We start from the raw sequence: 21650 nt of genomic DNA on the forward strand, positions 1-21650 counted from the left end.
TTCAAAGAGTTAATATTCAAATTGGCTGTCATTTTTAGCACATATCCGCTGAAGGGCACCCAAGAGCTGCGCTTTCCCCTCTTCTTATCAGTTTCTACAATATCTCAGTTAGATCTTCATAGTTAATCCTGTTATTATGTTATAAACCTCAGTGACCTGCTGATGCCTTCCATGATGGAATGGAAATCCCTTCAAGAGCTTTGGGCACTAAATGACCATCATCAACCTGTCCCTAGCACCATTTTGGCAATTCCTACACATAATCCTGCATACTTATTCCCCCAAGCATCACATTCTTTTAAAATGTAGTTCTGTTATTCATTACTCTTCCCACTAATGAATTTTTTCTCCCTCACTTTTATTGCCTGTTAAAATTTTTCAGGGATTTTCATTTTCTGGTATGTGTAAATAAAAACAAACAGACAGAAATACTAAATCCCTTCCTTCCACAGCATCACCCATCATGTGGTATGATAATTGTTTACACACAATTAAAGTAACATTTTTTAAAAATTCCTTAGCTCTTGATATTTAAGAAATACTGATTAAAGATTTGCTAGATTGAATTAAAGAACATTCTTGATAACTTAGGAAAGAAGTTTGGGATTAAAGTTTCATACCCATCAAGTGAAAAAAGGAAAGAAAGAAAGAAAGAAAGAAAGAAAGAAAGAAAGAAAGAAAGAAAGAAAGAAAGAGAAGAAAGAAAGAAAGAAAAGAAGAAAGAAAGAAAGAAAGAAAGAAAGAAAGAAAGAAAGAAAGAAAGAAAGAAAGAAAGAGAGAAAGAAAAACACAAAGTTAATGGTACTGAAAAAATATCCAGTAGCCTACACTAACCTGGATTGAATTTTTAGGCCTTTTACAATCAAAGTGACAAAAGGAGAGAAGGGAAGCTTTAGCTACATGCCCAGCACCATAGCTTCATTGGTCTTTATTCCATTTGTGAAAGTACTTTTCAGAAGAAGTGTTTTTGAAAGATTAGAAGACTAACAACCCCAGACAATGAAGTTTTTATAATTCTTTAGCTTCCTCTCAAGATGTTAGAACTATTTTTTTCTGTACGTACTTTTAATGTATGCAATCTTTTCTTTTAAATATAGCAGAGCCACCTTAAGAGAGTGAATAAATAACTCTGACTCTTAGTTTCCTTATATAAAAGGAAGGAGTTTAACTAAACAATGATATGTAATACAAAATATTTATATAATAATATATAAGTCAATGTGTGGTAAATAACAGCACTATATGGTAAATATAAGTGTATGCAATATAGTGAAAATATATTACTCAAAGTTCATGCTAATTGAGTGCCCACTCTATGTTCACTGTGCTACATGTTTTTCATCAATTCACTATTTAATCCTCAGAACAACCAAATGGATTAGTACTATTACTATCCCTTTTTTTTTTTTTTATGAAGGAGGAAGCTGAATCTAGAAGAATTAGGGAACTTGTCTGAGACCAAGTAATTAGTAATCGAGGACTAGATTATCAGTGAAGTCCATACCAACAATACATATTGACAAAATGAGACACTAGCTATTGATCTTAAACATTGTATCCAATATTTAATTTCCAAGCCATCTAAATTTCTAGATAGTCAAGAAGTTTGACTAGAGTGTTCTCTTTTTGGCCCCACATCTGTAGGTTCAAAAAGACTGAGTGCCATAGCTAAAAGCATCGTTGAAATGTCAAATGCCATACCAGTTTACGCTCAGTTTAACGAAGGAGAAAGAATGCTTTTGTGTGTCTGCATGCAGCTTGTCCGACCTATTTCTACAGCCCAAGCCGCCTGCTGCACCACATCAGTAATGATAGTTCTCCGTGGGACCTTGATACTCGCCAGGGTACCTGCCTGTCCAACTGGACCCAGCCTGATGACAGATGCTGTAAGTCAGAAGCTGCCTATAATAAGTCCTGTTCATCATCTAACATAAATAATGACCCGAGGAATTGCCTTTGCTTTCTGCAGATGCTAAGCGGTCTCCGTCCTTTTTGTTTTCATAGGACTGTCCAATCTAACTGTTTAAAATTCTCCTTGTGTGTTGGTAAATATAGCTGGCTAGCTGCCTACAGTAATCCATGATTACATTTGTGGCTTGCTCCTCAAGCCTGGAGTTGAATATCTGGCAACATACAAAATAAATTATTATTTCTACGAAGTGAGTCCTCCAGAAGTTGTACTTTCCAACACACACTTCCAATACACATAGCTTTCATTCACACACACACACACACACACACACACACACAGCCTTTGTGCATTGTTAGTTGAGCTCATGGTCCACTGTATTCTGGAATTTTTATCTACTTATGGTTGAATATTTATTTTTACTTATCTGACATGTATTCATTCCACTACTGTAATTGTTTAATATTTAAATATAAGGAGCAGTCGGACATGTGGAATGAGTTATTTTCTAATTTGTTTTTTGATACCAGTGTGTCTGGATATCGTTGTTTCTTTTTGAAGCAAAAATCTTACAAAGATCTGCATAAGGTCTGTAGACATCCTGAGAATTTTGCAAATGCTCTGAAAATGAGAAAGGTCTCAGGCCGTAATACACATTATGTTTTAATTGTGTTATTGTTTGTTGTACTTTCTATATATATACATGCCTCATTTGCTAAGTGCTGTATAGGATACTAGACAAAAATAAGATGTCTTCCTGCCCTCATGGAATTCATTTACAATTCAGTGGATGAGAGAGTTGTATAAACTACTAATTTTAATTATATATTCAAGAGAGGATGAGATAATAGATGTGTGAGAAGAAGTAATCAATCTCACTAAGGGAAATCCTTGAGGCTTTATGAAAGAGGGAAGATATTGGCCAAATCCTAAAGGGTGAGTAAAAATCTGAATAATTGGCTGATACGAAGTTTATGCCAGGCAGAGTAATGTGTGGAATGGAGTATGACTGGATTTAGTTTGGTTGTGATGGGAGATAAAGGTAAAGGGGATAGAATAGGGTTAGAAGATGAAAAGCCCCAGATGACACATTAGAGGATTCAGTCCTTCTTTTGAAAATAAATAAGAAGTGTCTAAAAGTTTTTGAGGATTAGCTGAATGTGATCTCAGCCATGAGGAGTAGAACATCATTGCAGTTGTGCTCTGCTCAGCCTCTCTGTGGTTTCATTTCTCTTTGCTCTTAGATGAGGTCCCAGAAAGATCCCAAGACTTTTCGAGTCACTCTCAGTTTTTACTGCGTAACCCAATTAAATGTATAGTTCTCTTATCAAAACTTCAATTCCCAATCCAATTTAAACTTGTTCCCTTGCTAGCTCAGACCTGACTCGAGCTTAGAAATGGGCATGAGAGAAAGGGTAGAGCTTTTCACTCTGTCCTGACCCTGTTCTCATCTTCCACCCTTTTCTTGGTGGATCACTCTTCAAGATGCCCTCTATGGTGTGGGCAGCTGGTCTGTGGGAAAGGTGCTCTTGCAATTTGCCTTTGGTGGCAATGCTGCTCTCTGGTCTCTTATCTTCAGATATGAGTCTGATACCAGTTCATGAGCCCCACCCCCACCCCTTTCCAGAAGGCACATCTCAAGCTCCTGGAGTGTTCTCTCTCAGATCTCTACACTGGGCGTAAGGTAAAGAGAAAGCATTCCATGGAGAGCGGACAAGGAAAGGAACGATTCTTTGACAACTCCAAACATGCTGTACCATGCAGGGAAGACCACCTGACCTCCTATGCTTCTCCACTTCGGCTCTTGTTGCTTTAGATACGTATTTACTTACCCTAGTTTCCTCATCCTTAGAATTGAACTAATAAAAAACTTATCATATTCTTAAGAGTATTTAATAGGCTAATACATATTACACCTTTGGAAGGGCATTTAGCACATGGCTATATTCAGTGAGTTACAGGCTAATAAAGAAAATCTCTACCAGTCTTTAAAGATTAATCCATAGTACTTGTTATATGCCCTCAATGTAACCTAAAGGCTAAGAATCGTAAAACTACACTAACACTCCCTTAGTGAAACCTGAATAAATTGCCTACTACACATTGATTTGAAATCTGTTCTGCAAATTGGGACAATTGAAAAAATTCTATTTTGTATCCTGCTTTCTAGTCAATTTTTCGATCCTCACTATAACCTTGTGAGATAGGTACTTTTTTATCCCCATCTCAGGATGGGGAAAGAGAGGCACAGAGAGGTAAAGTAATTTGCCCAAGGCCACATAGTTAGTAAGTGACGATAAGAACCTAAGTAGTTTGACTCCAATGACTGATCTTAACCACTACGTGATGCTAGCTTTCAAAAATACATATACACATGTATTTGTATGCATAATATATGTATTTATATATACAAATACATAAAATATATTTATTTTATATTTATATGTATTTTATATATGTATTTATATATACATATATGTAAAATATATTTACAATATATACACTAATATACAAAAATAACATAATTATTAAATAATACAAATTTTAAAATATATATTATATACCACATGTTTCAGTAAACAGATGCGGAAAATGAAAAATGACCAAGTTTGACCATGATTCAGTATGTACAGTTTGAGATATGCTGAGCAGGATATGCATAAATAATCATCTGCTGGAAAATCAGATCCTAAGAACTCAAAGGAAAGATCAGAAGCAGGAGTACAGGTGTGAGAACCATCAACGTGGAGACTGATTGTAAGAGAGAACTAAGAAAAAGACACTAAAGACAAAAGCTATGGAAACTATGAGCAGAACTCAATAAATACCCTACATTTAGAGGAATATACAGAAGGGGAAGCCAGTGAATGAGATCAAGATTTGCTTAGAGCAGATGTTACAACTGGCAGCCCTAGAGCTAAATTTGACTTGCAGATGTGTTTTGAGTGGCAAGCAAATTCCTTTTACCATATGATTCAATATTTTTAAAAATCAGATGTGGGAACACTGGGACCATATTCCTGTGTGGGCACAAATGGCTACATTTAGTTAGCACCTACCTCTCTGGGTGGGGCAGGCACTTTCCAGTTGGTTGTGGTCCCTACCACTCCCTGGTGTTCACCTGCTGAGACTCCGTCTATTTACTCCTATATATTTCCTGCCTGGGCTTCAGGGACCTGTGTTTGTTACTCCTGCTTTAGAAAGGTGGAAAAAGGTGATGAGGAAATAGGAGAACTTAAAGACAATTTCAGAAAAAGGATGACTTCCAAGAAGAAAAGATAGTCACTGTCTCATATACTGCCTAAAAAGGGGAGAGGGGGAGGAAGGAAAGAAAAACAAAGGATTTGTGACTTAAGATTTGGTAATTAAAACACACACACACACACACACACACACACACACACACACACGATAGCACCTGTAGACTATTCACACAGAAGGCTTGACAATGGAGGGAACAAAATGGTTCACCTGCTTTTTCTCCCCTCCTGTCAACAGAATGCTTAAAATTTTCTTTGTCTCTCCAAGATGCATTATCCCTGTTGATGAATCGTATTCATTCTCAATCCCTCTCACTCTAGAAAGTCAGATCCAATGCAATCATGATAGAAAGGATTCAGGATCCATGAGAGTTATTAATGTTGAAATGACACAAATACCTGGAAATTTGCTTTCACATAAGACTTGCAAAGCATGTATTTAAATCATTGTGTTGATAACTTTGAGAAGTAACTTTTTTAGCTCATTGAAATTCTCTATTGTCAAGTTTTAATTTATCTTTTTCTTCCTCCTCTCTCTCTCACACATATGTCCACATATGCCATATTTATATCATGTATTCTAAGTTATAGTTCTCTTTATATTTTAACATCTCCAATGTTAAGGACAGTTTGCAAATGACAGCACAACAATACTTAACTGTATTTGTAGTTGTCCAATGGTCTAGTTCCTAGGACCACACTAAAGAGTGTCTGTGACTATCTCTTGGGCCTCAAAGGAGATAGAATATGAAAGGAAAGTCAAATGAAATCTATCTATTAATCAATTTTCCAACAGTCTGAAGTGGCTCAATTTTAAATACCTGATTGATCATAATAGTTATTTCCAAATTGGAATGAATAACTGCTTGCTGGCTTTAGAGACAATGGTGAATCTCAGTCTGAGATATCTGTATTTGCTTTTTTTCTATAGTAAAAATGACAGGCCCAAGAAACTGGGGGAAAAGAATCCTTCTGCTATTTTAAGATACAGTCGATCTTACTAACTGTGTTCTTGTGCCATCATTAATCAATTGTCTGAATATAGAGAAGGAAGAGAAGGAAGCCTGCACACCACTTAATGTGCCTCACTTTAGCACAACAGCCAAGAGCTCAGACTTCCTGGATGTCTACCTTAGTGAGAGTCCACATAATTAATGTGTTTTGGAAGCTGAATCTGAAACTTTTCAAATCTTAAGGAAGAAGTTCTGTAATATCATTGAAATTGCCTATGTATTCCCACAAGGGTAATGTGTGTTAGCTATTATCAGGGAATTGTAGTTCATTATATTCTAGAATCTGGAGTATTTTTATTGTAGATTTCACTGTATGCTGCTAAATTTTAATTTAGATTTGAGAGAATATGAAACAATAGTGCCAACTACCCTACCCCATATAGGGTAGACTTAGGAGTTTGCATTTCTATGAGGAAGGTCTATAATTTTAACAATGTTTTTCAAGCAGTCTGATTTACACCTCTAGTAGTCATATCGTGATTAAAAACTGTTTAATTTTTTATGCTTTACAAAACATTTTTCATATCTGTTATCTTGTTCAAACTTGGAAAATTCTCCAAAAGGAAACAATAATGTCCACTTCAATATCACAGAGCTGTTGAAATGGTAAAGAAGCCAACTCCAATTGTATTTAGTCTCTTAAATTTTTATTGCCATCAATCTTGAATTATGTGTTCTTCATGGTATTTAATGGAGCAGTCCTAATATTGTGCTCTCTTGGATTTTATGCACTTTTTTCACTCTTCTGTTTTAAATGTTTTAAATGAAAAGTAGGACAATTCCGTTGAAAACATATAAAAAGACTATGCATCAGATGATGAATAGTTTAAGAGTGCCATGCAAATGTTTGTAAAAGTCATCCTTTATAAAGTGGCACATTCCCACACACTTAGTATTCAAGTACGTTATCCACCTGACAAGATAGTAAAATATCCCACTCATCTGTTCGGGGCTAATTTTTCAAATTTTAATAATTTTATTAATCCCTAGCAAGGCCTTATAAAACTTTGCAAAGAATGTTAATAACTCATTAAAGATTAATTACATGTCAGCTTTGAGGTCAAAGAGTTTGAGTGGTTTTTAGTTATCTGAATTAAAATGTATCCGCTATGAAAAGAACACATAGTGTAAGACCACTGCCATCTTCACTAACCTTTAGTTATTATTTATGAAAGCACATATACATAAACGTGAACTCAAATGTCTTTCACAGTGTTTGAATGAGAAGATGATGGCACTATACATGCTGGTAAAGAAGTTTGGTACAGACGGATGTCCTCAAAGAAGGCAAGTTACCTCCTGAATCTTGGGTAACAGAATTGACTAACTGGAGGACCAGTGAGGGGCATGTGAGTTATGAAGTCTTCCCTATCCAAAATCTATATGTTGTTTTCATGGAGCATGACTATAAAATTAAGCTGAGTAAGAGCTTAGAAATAAGAAGATAGATTTTTTTTTAAATCAGTTATATAAATGAAGAATAGAGGAATTTTGAGAACTGTGAGGTCATAGAAAAGAAAGAAGAGAAATGGAAGAAAGGTCTAGAGGAGTCTCTTTGGTTCTTAAATGATTCAGATTTTGATGTTCATAGAACCAGCAATATATGAATGATGATAAATACAAAAGGAAACAAAAAGAGCATTAAACTGTTTTAATTCAAAACCGTTTATTTAAATCAGTAATGTATTTCTAATGGGACCTCCGGTGAATTAGACTTCATTTTCCTTATGTTTCAAATTGGAGTAACAATAATATCTCTGTTGAGAGATTGTTGTGAGGTTACTATATAAAAACAGCTATACAGGTTTTCATGTGATAGATCCTCAAATCGGTAACTCGTATTACGGCAATTAATTTTTGTAAATATTCAGACGTCGCTTTCCAAGAACTTTAAGTTTTTTTAAAAAAAAAGATAATCTGGTGAACTGTGTTTTGTTATTTAGGATGAATGTGCGAATTTCTATAGTTCTTTCACTACCAATTTGGGGAAAATGATAGTTTCTATGTCTTTCAAAGGATATAATACTCTGATCGTAGGTGGTGTAACTCAATCCTCAGAGGTTTACTGGTTTCCTTTCTAAAAAAAATGCTTTGGGGGAAATTATATTTCTTCTTGGAATTCTGTAACTTAAATGAAGGACTCTGGCAGTCAGCATCGCCAGTTCTCCCTTGGTCCTGGCATACAGAACACAAATTGGTTTCCAAGACAAAGCATTCAATAATCTGTATGCAAAGTAGTATTTTAACATAGCTCTGAATGTCATATCCAAATGTAAAGCCGCCTGTTGCCTCAAGTGTGAAATTCACTCTCATTTAAATTTTGTGTTTCTTTGCAACTACTGTTGCTGGTATTTGCGGACAGGGCCATGGAAACACATGTGACTGTGGTTAAAAGTAGTAAGAAGTGCGACTTCCCCCACTGTTGCCTCTGTCTCCATGAAGAGGATTTCATGTTGGAAGCCACCCGGAGGCCAAAACAGTAGTTCTGCAGGGTTCAAGGGAATAGATATTTCTGTCTTGGTATTATTTTACAGTCTCTTCCAAGTTGTAGAATATGTTATGATCACCAATATGTTGTGATCATCAGTGTTTTTAGAAAGACCATGTTTAAAAGTATATAGGTTCTTTTATCATCTGAATTCAAATAATGTAATGGAGTAGATACTAGGTTGTTTTCAGGTTTGCTGAAAATCTGCTCAGCAATTAGGTTTTGGTTTTTAGGAAGAAAGAATTTTAGGATGCTTGTCTTTGCTCATGTACAAAAGATAATTCTGGGTCCAATGTCCCAGTTGATGCCTGCTCATGATGATTTAAAGATATTAGCCATTTTTCTAAATGCATCTCATCTTGAGCTTTTGAGGTTGATTTCAGTTCAAAGTGCCAAATGAGGATAGAAAGGTTACTAGAGAGTTTGGCTATTCAAGATGTACCTCACTTTTCATCTGGATCCCATCACCCCATGTTTGGATCACTTTTAATACTCCCACCACTTTCCTGTAATGGTGCTGATGCTTTGAACTACCTTTCTTTTTTTTTTTTTAGGATTTTAATTATTTGTTCATGAGAGACACACAGAGAGAGAGACACACAGGCAGAGGGAGAAGCAGGCTCCATGAGGGAGCCCGACATGGGACTCGAACCCGGGTCTCCAGGATCACACCTTGACCTGAAGCGGCGCTAAACCGCTGAGCTGCTCGGGCTGCCCTAAACTACCTTTCTAATGCAGAGGGTCAATGACAAGGAACTAGTGTCGCTGTGGTTAGTCAGATCTCCTTTTTAGGAAGTGCATCATACCAAAAATCTGGATTTTTAAAGCCATTAAATGTAGTAATTGTATGAAGTACTGAGAACTGCGCCTCACATGACATAGCAAAAATGATAATAATGGCTGTAATCTACAACTGAAAGGAATGTGAAAAAAAATCTTTTATTTAGAGCAGTAACTTATTCACCATAATGTCAGCCAAGATTGTGTAGCTATTGCTGTGTTGCACATGGCCTTCAAATTTAACGACACAAAACAGTAACTATTATCTCTCATGAGTCCATGGGTAGACCGGGCAGTTGTTCTGGTCTGGGCCAGACTTAGCTGGGCTCTCCAGTGTCTGTGGTCAGTTGGCGGGTCACCTATGGCTGGCTGGTTCAAGATGGCCTAGGACTAAGCTCAGAGCCGGTGCACCATCACCTTTGCAGTCCACTGGCCAAAGCAAGTCACAAGGCCAACCAAACTGCAAGGGGTAGAGCAATGAACTCCACTAGTTGAAGGGAGGAGCTGAACGTCACATTGCAAAGGGCAGGGGTACAAGGCTGGGCGAAGAATTGGAGACATTTTTGCAATTAATCAATAGCAACTGCTTTCTCAGATTCTGAGTTGCGATATTAATAGCCCCTCATGTACTGGATTGTACCAATTCCTTTACTCATGGTATATGCCAAATTTGAGATGTTAGACTTTGTTTTTTTTTTTTTTTTTAAGATTTTGTTTATTTATTCATGAGAGACACAGAGAGGGAAAGAGGCAGAGACACAGGCAGAGGGAGAAGGAGGCTCCATGCAGGGAGCCTGACGTGGGACTCGATCCCGGGACTCCAGGATCACACCCTGGGCTGAAGGCAGGTGCCAAACCACTGAGCCACCCAGGGATCCCCGAGATGTCAGACTTTGAATTATCTATAGCCCTCAGTGAAGTTAGCATTTGCGAATCATAACTAAGTTGTTCCATATTGGCGTTTTGCACTAGTTACTACATTTCTACATCGGTTGAATACTGACATAATTTCTCTATTTAATGGAGACTTGATTTTTAAAATAGCCTGTTCTGAAAGGGTTTCTTCATTTTTTTCTTTCTTTTTTCTTTCATATATACGTGTGTATATGTGTGTGTGTGTATGGATATACATGTATATATGTGTGCATATAAATGCATGAGTGTAAATATGGATATACATGTGCATATGCGTGTAGATGTATGTCTGCATATATACATATCTATTTTCTAGTCTGCTTCTGCCACCATGCTTGCTAGCTTCCATGTCATCCTTTGGCACTCTGAGGCACTACCTCGATTACCCATTATTCTAAAGGTTACTGAACAGAGAAGGAGGAGATGTTACCGGTCTCACCGGGGCCAAATAGTTACTCTATAGAAGGCGAAGATGTTAATAAGCATGTTGATACATCCCTTCATGTGGTAGTTCTAATAGAAAAATCCATAGCCTTAGCAATAGGGACCTCAACGTCTGGCCCATAATTTTGCACCCGAGGTAGCTGCATTTATAACCCTCCATCGGTTGTACTGTTGTCATTCGCATTAAGAATTTAATGAGCAGCAACAAGCCTAGCTAATGGACAGAACGCAGGTAGCCACATCCCCTGCCCAGCGAGCTGTTGCATGATTACAGAGTTGCTGGCATACAACAAGGACCTGGGACCTCCCCCATTTTCACTGACTTCGTAAATCTAGACACAGATCTCACTGTGGGGCTCATATTATTAAGAGGAGACTACAGAGGAAAAATAAACCCCATTTGGTAAAGTAAATGGTATGCCTGCTTCTGTAGCTTCCCATGGTTTATTACTGCTGTATGTTATTTCCAGCAGTACTTATAACAGTGATCATAAGGGACCTTTAAAGACTTGCTGATGCCTCTTGGGCAGTTTCAGAATAATACATTTTATAAATAATTCTGCCTACATATCTTATGTCTTCAGGATTCCTTTTGCCTTACTTTGTTTGTTATGAGTATATTTGCATGAAAACAGGTTATTTGGATATTTGTCCTTTGAGAGCTATTGCTTACTTGTCCCCCTAAGTCAGAGTCACATGCTTTCCGTGCCAGAGTCATTTCCACAGCCAAGTAAAGATTTTCAAACTGTAATGAGGGACATGACATAGGACAGATAAACTTCTAAGAAAGCACTGTGATCTTACTGAAATTTGTGGGGTCTCCAACTTGTGTCTGTTAATTAAAGATTCAGAATTGGCTACTTGGAGTGCAACAAGTGTGTACGTTTTGAGCAGGGGTGATGTTCACATTATAGTGACATTTAATTGTACAACAGATGCATATATTTTATAGATATCGCCTCTCTCATGCAACAGAAGTTATAGATTAGAATCAGTAGAATATATGTGATTCTTTTAAATTCATATCATTTTTACTCTCCAAAGGCATTTAAAAATATGAGTTCTTATATTCAGGCTTTAATTTTTGTCTTCCCCCATTTTGAAGAATTTTTTTCTTTTATAGCCACCAAATACCATGTGTATTTGCAGTTAAACTGGTTTCTGTTTGGAATTCTGAAATGCAAGTATGTACTGAGGTTTGCAAAAAAAAAAAAAAAAAAGTCTACAATTTTATTTCAGTATTTTGCAAAGTGTTGCACTGGAATATTTGTTAAAAATACAAATTCATGGCCCTTTGTCGATCCTGCTGAATCAGACTCTCTGGGAGTAGAGGCAGTGCATTTCCATTTTAAGTCAATCCCCTAGGTATTTCCTCTGCATATTAAAGTTTGAGAAACACTGCTAAGCTTATCTCAAAATTAAATTTGATTATTAGAAAACTATATACCGGGACCGTATTAATTTAATTCCCTAGAGAATCATCTTCATGGTACAGTGATTCACTATTTTGTGCTTGGTTTTTATCAAGAATTAGTATCAGAAATGACAACATGTAAAGTGATTCTGTACTTTTAAGAAACTGTCATCAAAAAATAGTTCATTATATTGTTCAGAGACCCTCACACTGAAATCATGATACATTTCCTCTTAATCTAACTAAACTGTTTAATTACAACATACATTTAGAAAAGTGTTCAGAATGAGAAATTTTCAAAATGAACACATCCATGTCAACAATACTCAGACCAAGAACTAGAGCATATTGATATTCTTAGAAGCCCCTTCATGCCTCATAGAAGAGTAACCACTATCTTGGCTTCTATCACCATAGATTTGTTTTGTCAGCTTTTGATCTTTATGCAAATGAAATTATAATATATGTACTTTTAAGCATCTGGTTTCTTTTACTAAATATATTTGCAAGATCCATCTATAATGTTGCACATAGTTGTAGTTTGTTCATTCGCATTGCTGTTTAGTATTTCATTTCATGATTATTCTACAATGTTCCATTCTCTTATTGATAGATATATTAGTTACCTATTGGTGCATAACAAATTACCTCAAATTCCTAACAGTTTTGCACCTTAAAACAACAAACATTATCTCCCAAGGTTTCTGAGGTTCAGAAACCTGGGAGCAACTTCACTGGCATCTCTGGCTCGGGGACTCTCATGAGATGGTGTTTAAACTGCCAGCCAGGCTCAGTCTCTGAAGATTTGACTGAAGCAAACTGCTTCCAAGTTCACTTATGTGTCTGTTGGCAGAAGGCTTCAGTTCCTCACCACACCTCTCTTCATAGTATTTCTCTTGATATGGCAGCTGGCTTCCCCAAAACAGTCAGGAGAAAGAGAAGGGGGGAGGTGAAAGGAGCGGAGTAACGAGGGGGAAGAAGGAGAGGAAGTGAGAAGGAGAGGAGGAGGCAGTGAAAGGAGGGGATCGGAGGCGTGGAGAGAGCCTGAGAAGCTCCAGTCTTTGATGAGGAATCCCAGAAACCACATGCCATCACTTCTGCCATAGTCTATTGACCACACAGCCCTGTTATAGCGTGAGAAGAGCCTACAAGAGGGTGGGACTATCAGGGATCCTAGCAGGTCATCCCACAGGCTGGCTACCCCAGCGGCCACTGGAGGAGTCATCAACTTGTGGCTAATGTGCATAGTGCCTCTCTGAGCATTCCTTCATATATTTTGTAAGGATACTGTGCATTTCTCTTAAGTATGCACCTAGTGGTGGAATTCCGGCATCTTATATGGACCTTTATCTTGAGTAAGGTGGTACCAAAGAGTTTTACAAAGTGCTTATAATAATCTGTACTTTTGTAATATTCGAGTCGCTCCATCCTTGAAAATGCCTGATACTGTGCATTCCATTTTAGTCATTCCAGGGTTGTGTATAATGGTACCTCATTATGGTTTTAATTTGCACTCCTCTGATCATTAATGATATTTATTCCTTTTTCATATATGTATTGTCATTCAGATTTTCTCTTTTGTGAATCTTTATTCTAGTACTGTGCCCAATTTTGAAGTGGGTTGCCTGCTTTTTATTTTTGGCCCATAGAAGTTCTTTCCATATTCTGGATATGGTCCTTGGTAGGCTTATATGTATTACAAATATCTTCTCCCACATTGTGGCATACAGTTGCACTCCTTTAATGATGTTTTTCAGTGAACAGAGGTTCTTAATTTTATATGGTTTAATTTGTCATTCTTTATTTTTCTGAACTCTGCTTACTCAAGCTCATGTATAAATTTGCTTATGTTTTTTCCTAAAAGCTTTATTATGTTATCTTTCACATTTAAATCTAGGATCTGTATATATATTATACATATCCTATATATATGTTTATATATATATATATAATATAGATGATAATATATCTTGCCCAAGGAGGTTCATAACAGGAATTCAAAAGTAAAGATGCAATTGAAAATCAGTGTAGTGGATGGACTATAATATTCGGGAAAAATAGAACAGAATTATATGATCTTGTTATTATATGCAGAAAGTTACATCATTAATTTGACATTCATTATAATAAAACACACATACACTCTTAGCAAATGCGGAAAAGAATTACCTATTTTCAAAAATCTGGTTTTTAAAAATATGAAAAAATGAATACAGCAAACATCATACTTTGTGGTAAAATGCTAAAACTACCCTCTTGAGATTGACAAAACATGATAAGGACATTGCTATCACTTCTTTACAATATAGCAGTTTAAGTCCTATCTAGCATAATAATTCAAGAAGAAGACTTCCGGAAAGCAAAGATACAAAACTGCCATTGTTCCTAGATAACTTGATTGTGTGTCTAGAAAACAAAAGAATTTACCTACCTGTTAGAACAAATAGGTAACTTTAGCAAGGTCACTGGATACTACATCAATGACCAGAATAATTGCATTTGTATATACCAGAAACAAACAAATATCAATTTTTAAAACAATTTTTAAAAAGATACCATGTGCATTAGAGAATATCAAATATCAAAAATAAGTTATACATTAAGATGTATAATGTTTCTAACTTAAAACTATAAAATATTATTGGGGATCCCTGGGTGGCTTGGTGGTTTGGTGCCTGCCTTTGGCCTGGGGCGTGATCCTGGAGTCCTGGGATCAAGTCCCACATCAGGATCCCTGCATAGGGCCTGCTTCTCCCTCTGTCTGTGTCTCTGCCTCTCTATCTCTGTGTCTCTCATGAGTAAATAAATAAAATCTTAAAAAAAAAAAACCTATAAAATATTATTGAAAACAATTTAAAAAGCTAAGTAATGAAGGCATAGCATGGCCATGGATTGGCAGATTTATAATACCAACTCAATCAAAATCAAAATCTCTGCTTTTTTTTTTTTTTTTTTTGAAATTGGCAAACTGACTATAAAATACATTTGGAAAAGTAAAGATCTAAGAAGGGCCAAGACAATCTTGAAGAATAAGAATAGAGCTGGAGAACTTTAATTACTACATAAAAGTTATAGTAAGTAAGATAATATCCAATAGAATATAATAAAAAGTTCAGAAAAGTGACCCTTTCATACAGAGTCAATTGATATATGACAACAATCACCCTCCAGTACAGTGAACATGCAATGGTCATGACATCGGATCTCCTGAATAATCATAGAGGGGAAAAAAGGGATCTTTACTCCTACCTCACCACATACACAAGTCAAAACATTTTAAGTTTAATAGTACAAAAATTAGTGTCTTTTTAAAAAAACTTAGTATTCTTTTTTATCAGTTAGGAAACTATATTCGTTCATTTGTTTTTCTTTAGCTATCTGGAAACTCATGAATAAAGCATGTCTATTTACAGTTATTTTCTTTAATCCAAGGTTTTGGGCACAAATTTCATGTCCCTTTTATGGCATACTTCTTATTCTTTATTTTTTTAAAAGATTTTATTTATTTATTCATGAGAGACACAGAGAGACAGAGACACAGGCAGAGGGAGAAGCAGGCTCCATGCAGGGAGCCTGATGTGGGACTCGATCCTGGGACTCCAGGATCATACCCTGGGCTGAAGGCAGGTGCTAAACTACTGAGCCACCCAGGGATCCCCACTTCTTATTCTTTCATTCTTACTTTAATGATTCCATTTTATGGCTCTCTCTTTTTTGTAAGTTATTTTAAAACTTCTTTTTTTTTTAATAGAGTATAAATAATGAAAAAATCAATCAATGAGGCAACTTAATAAACTTCTTTTGAAATTTTGAAGCTTGATTGAATTGTCAAAAAGAATTATAGCTAATATAGTAATCCTTGTAATTGTACTTTGATAAAATTATAACTGTCCAACATCATATTGCTAGTACATATTATGCATATAAATATTATATGGAATATTCTTTAAGTGCTAATGTGTGTGTCAGTATTTTAAAAAATAGCATTTACATGGAGAAAGAATCTACTTTTTGTAAACTGCCTGTAATCTATACTCGGACAAAAATAATAGTTTTGTGCCTCTATAGTCTTCATATGGAAGGAGTATGTAGGAAAGAAGAAATAATTGTTCTGAAGATAAGAAGCATAACGACTGAGTCCTTCCAAGCTTGTTAATGTCAGTCTTATACAATACCTGGTGCTCCTTATATCACATGCCCTCCTTAATGTCCATTACCCAGCTACCCTATCCCCCCAACCCCCTCCCCTTCAATGACCCTCAGTTTATTTCCTATGATTAAGAATCTCTTATGGTTTGTCTCTCTCTCCAATTTTGACTTGTTTTATTTTTTCCTCTCTTCCCCTATGATCCTCTGTTGTATTTCCTAAATTCCGTATATGAATTAAATCATATAATTGTCTTTCTCTAACTAATTTCACTTAGTATAATATCCTCTAGTTCCATCCACATTGTTGCAAATGGCAAGATTTCTTTTTTCTTTTTTTTTTTTTTTGGTGGCTGAGTAGTATTGCATTATATGTGTGTAAATATATATTTTATATATATATATATATGGACATCTGGGCTCTTTCCATAGTTTGGCTATTGTGGACATTGCTGCTATAAACATTGGGGAGCAGATGCTCTTTTGGATCACTACATTTGTATCTTTGGGGTAAATACCCAGTAGTGCAATTGCTGGGTTGTAGGGTAACTCTATTTTCAACTATAGAACACTCATGAAAAAAATTGAGGAAGATACAAAGAAATGGAAAAACATTCCATGCTCAGGGATTGGAAGAACAAATATTGTTAAAATGTCTATGCAATCTAGAGCAGTCTATACATTCAGTGCAATCCTATCAAAATATCATCAACTTATTTCACAGAGTTGGAACAAATAATCCTAAAATTTGCATGGAACCATAAAAGACCCCAAATAGCCAAAGGAATGTTGAAAAAGAAAACCAAGACCAATGGCATCACAATTCTGGACTTTAAACTCTATTACAAAGCTGTAATCATCAAGACAGTATGGCATTGGCACAAAAACAGACACATAGAACAATGGGACAGAATAGAGAACCCAGAAATGGACCCTCAACTCTATGGTAAACTAATCTTCAACAAAGCCAGAGAGAATATCCAATGGAAAAAAAGACAGTCTCTTCAACATATGGAAAATCAGACAGCCACATGCAGAAAAATAAAACTCGGCCATTTCCTCACACCATCCACAAAAATAGACTCAAAATGGATGAAAGACCTAAATGTGAGACAGGAATCCATCAAAATCCCAGAAGAAAACACTTGCAGAAACCTCTTTGACCTCGTCTGCAGCAACTTCTTATTAGACACGTCTCCAAAGGCAGGGGAAACAAAGACAGAAAAATGAACTATTACTTGACCTCTCTTAAGCTTTGGTTTCTTTATATCCAAAGTGGGTATAATAATACCGACCTCATACATACAGGCACGGCTCCGTATATGGCTGAATGTATGCATGAAACTGTGTTGTGGAGTGTAATTTTTCTAAATCTTAAAAAACCTGTCCTTGAATACTCAATCTTGAGATTCTGGAATAGACTAAAACTTGGACACCATATGAAAGAAGCTGGCTGAGTATGGAGTGGCTCGACTAGGAGAGCAGGTTAAAAACTCAAATGATGTGGGCCAAATAAGAAATTCTGAACACCGTGTGCAGCCCATCAATCGCAACGAGGACCCGGGGAGTTGTAACCTCTGAAACTGTAGACGCTGTTGCTGTACTGTGAAGCTCTGCAGTGCTGGCGGGCTCTCTGAGCTCCCATTCCACCTAACACGCGTGGCAATAAAGTGCAGCGCATGTTACCCACATTAGAGCAATAGCTACATCCTCAAAATAACATTTTAATGACTTCTGTAGTCTGCATTTGGGAAGATCATTTTGTCTTTCTCTGGGTTAGCACACCTTTCCCTTCAGATCCCTGAATTTGGGGCAATCTCACTCACAGTGTACTTCTCTGAGAGTATTTTTGTCTGATTTAGAATGCCCAGAGGGCATTCTTTGATACAGAATGTGAGGTCAGCAGCTAAAACCAGAATCAGGATGTCTGTGGTGGTGTGAGAAGTCCTAACATATTCAGGAGGATGGATAGGGATGGATGGTTTGTAGAAACACTGATGTTTCCCTCCTTTCCCGCTCCAATCTGGTTGCTGATGGTTTTAGGCCCTATCATTGTTGGCAAAGGCATATTTTGTCAGCAAACTGGAACTCTACCTCATGTTGTGTGGGCAGTTTCTAAGTTCTTTGTTCCCTTCTGCTGACCCCTATCTATCATCATATTGGCAATGCTCTAACTTGACTGTTCCCATTGCTCAGGGGACCAGAAGCATCATATCAAGATGCACGTAAGGAAGCATTTGTGATATTTAATACTAAGTCATTCCCACACCCCTCGCTCCACCACCACCAGGAACCTGCCATTTCTGCTGATAGTTCAGAATATTTTGTTTTAGGACAGGGAACAGACTAGAGAAATATGTCTTTCACTTTGACAGAACCCTGTTATCCTAAGAATCCAGTACTCCTCATATTCTATTAGTTATATCGATAAAGTAAGTTATTATAAAGTAAGATTAATAGTCAATCAGCCAATCGAAATGCACCAAAGACTTACTCTCCTGTTGCAGTCTCACTATAAAAAGAGAAGGTCCAGGTAGATACTGTAGTAAGCAAATTTAGGAAAGTTCAATTTTACTTGGCTGTATATCTAAAATTAAGCAATGCAAGAGAAGAAACAAATTCACTTTTCAAAAATGATTAAAGTCTAGAAGCAAATTTACTATCACCCAGTAATTTGCTAAACTGAAGCCGGGGTTATTTTGTATTGAATTTGTTACATAGCTCATGCATGAAATGATCTGTTGCTTGTTCTTGTGAAGTTGTTTTCACACTATGAAACGGCAGAGGGGAAAGATGCATTCTGTCTGAGGCATTGTAAAAATATTGAAAGCTCCGACGGAGGCTTTTTGTAGAGGTATCTGACTACAACTTGTCATTTACACTTTATGGGCCAATAATTGTTAAGCCAAAACCGCAGATGCTTAGCTTTCCGAATTATCTCTTAATGTGTAATGGGTTCAGAAACCCAACTCCAGCACCATGACAAGTGTCACTCATGTGATTACACTGCCACCGTGTGGTTTTAAGGATTCCTTTCAATTAAAAAAATACATGTATCAAAAGAAATGATCCTCTGACGGGAAAATGATAAGAATCTAATGATTATCTCTGCTTTTCTCATTCATTTATCCTTAGTTACAATGCCATAGCTAGTCTGTGGATTACCGTAGATGGTAGGGCAGGGGAATAAAAACATAGAGCTGGTCAGTGGTATAGGTATGATCCTAAGAATTCTGGATGATTTATGAAGGGTTCAGCCTCTGCCTAGTGAATGTCATCCAGATGTTTGCTAGGAGGTGCTACCTTCACTGACGTTTTCTGCATAAATATGGCATTTACAAGTGTTCAGAGGAATCTGAAAAATTCTATGTATGTATAGGCAAGTGGATCTAAAACTGAGGTCCCCACACCAGTAGCATCAACATCCCTGGGGAACTTGTTAGAAATGCAAAATCTTTGGCTCCATCCCACGTACTAAGTCAGAAACCCTGGGGCCTGGAATGCTGTGTTTTAATAAGCCCTTCAGGTGGTTTTGATGCTTGCTAAAGCTTGGGAACAGATGTTACAGACAGTCATACCTGTCTTGAGGTAGATTAACACATATTTTCCTAATAGAGCTAAATTTAGCATCACCTGCTCCTGGTTGCTGAAAAAGAAATTCCAAAGAAATTGGAAGAAATTCCAAGAGCAATGTCCCAGGACTTCCCATGAATATGGTTGCTCAGCACCCCGGAGATGCCCCTGGGAAGGAAGGAGCAGAACAGCTGTGAGGGTTCCCATTCCCATCATCTGCTGTGTCAGCGCTTTCTTTCCTCCTTAACTCCACCTGAAGGAAATGCTATAGTCAATCAAGAATAAATCTTTCAGCCTTTTGGGATTTTTGGAGCATACTGGAACAGCAGTCTGATATGAATGGATATTAGATATATAGACACTTTTTCTGGTATTAAATATACAGTTTTAAGAAGAAAAGTTGAAAATGTGAAAATCCTTCAGGATCCAAAAATGTTAGGGAATATTGGGATGGTAGGAAGATTCCCTGCCCTGTCACGGAAGTTGGCCACCAAGCTGCTTCCCAACTCCACTGACTGTGTCCAAGCAAGAAGGTTGATCCCCAGATGCCAGAACTTCTCATTTTTAAGAAAAGCCCAGAAATTAGGTTTTTTCTTTTTCTTTTTTTTTTTTTTTAATGAAATGTTCCATTTTTTAAGCATGGGTGTCATTGTAAATGCATGTTTAATTTAAAAAATCAAAACATATCTACCTGTTAAGGAAAATTGTGGATGGCAACTTCCACACATGCACATATCTTGTACTTAAGTAATTTCCATCTGTGCTTTTTTATCTCTGTATGTATAAATATGTATATACAAGGCTTGGACATCCGTACCTCAACACATGAGGGGAAATCCTCTATTCAGGAATGAAGTGCTTCAAGCTGAATAGGGATCAAGAATTTAAAAGATGCCTGAATTCAAAAAGTACATCACTTGAAGTGCCACACTTTAAGAAGAAAATATATGATATTTCTACTAATGTGAAGTATGCTTTCACAACATTTTTAAATCTTACAAATGTCACAACATACACAGAATAAAAGTACTGAGGAGATACAAATTACTTGTAGTGTGGCTTTTTCCTAAGAACTTAAAAAATACTTCAAAAATATCAAGCTTACAAATATATTCAGGCATGAATTTGGAACCCAAATCATGTTTTAATGACATATTTTTAAAATTCCTGGCTCTGAAAGGAGTGCTTAAAGATAGCTCCTGAATTAATAGAAGATCAACTATTGTTCCAGATGTCACCCACGTGAATTTTCTTTACCAGGTACCCTCTCTCTGGCTTGACCCTCACTGTTGTCACTGCATCCAAGACTCAGAAAATGCTCCCTTATTTTCTTTCAACTGATAGATTTTCTCAAAGACATTGAGGATAAACCAACTTTAGATGGACTCTTGGTTTTTCCTTGTGGTTGCTTTCCAAATCTAATAAAATTCCAGTGTCTCCCCTGGTGATGATATCTTTAACATTGTCTGATAGGACAACTAGTTCTGGCGGGGCGGGGGAGGGGGGAAGGATAACAATGCTCACTCTGAGCTGAAGACCATTCTAGTCACAAGGGCCAATGCGTAGATGTATCCCCACCCTTTTGTGCAATAAGAGCCTCTTTTGAGGGGCTAGTTCTTCAGATATGTTGGCAGGTTTAATGAAGATTCCCTAACCAAAGTATGTTTCCCCATAGCATACCATTGTGTTTAGGATTCTGACCACAGGA

The 21650-nt window shown here is 36.8% G+C and overlaps 1 protein-coding gene across 1 annotated transcript in view; it reads left to right on the plus strand.

Annotated features, from left to right (window-relative positions):
- Positions 1 to 21650, plus strand: part of LOC140622273 (uncharacterized) — a 76968-nt gene that overhangs the window by 15771 nt on the left and 39547 nt on the right. Inside the window, exons 5-6 of the mRNA XM_072807987.1 lie at positions 1645 to 1886; positions 7396 to 7469. Coding sequence (XP_072664088.1) covers positions 1645 to 1886; positions 7396 to 7469 — 316 coding nt within the window. The remainder of the gene's footprint in view (positions 1 to 1644; positions 1887 to 7395; positions 7470 to 21650) is intronic.

Source organism: Canis lupus, chromosome 31 (assembly GCF_048164855.1).
Source record: "Canis lupus baileyi chromosome 31, mCanLup2.hap1, whole genome shotgun sequence".
NCBI lineage: Eukaryota > Metazoa > Chordata > Mammalia > Carnivora > Canidae > Canis > Canis lupus.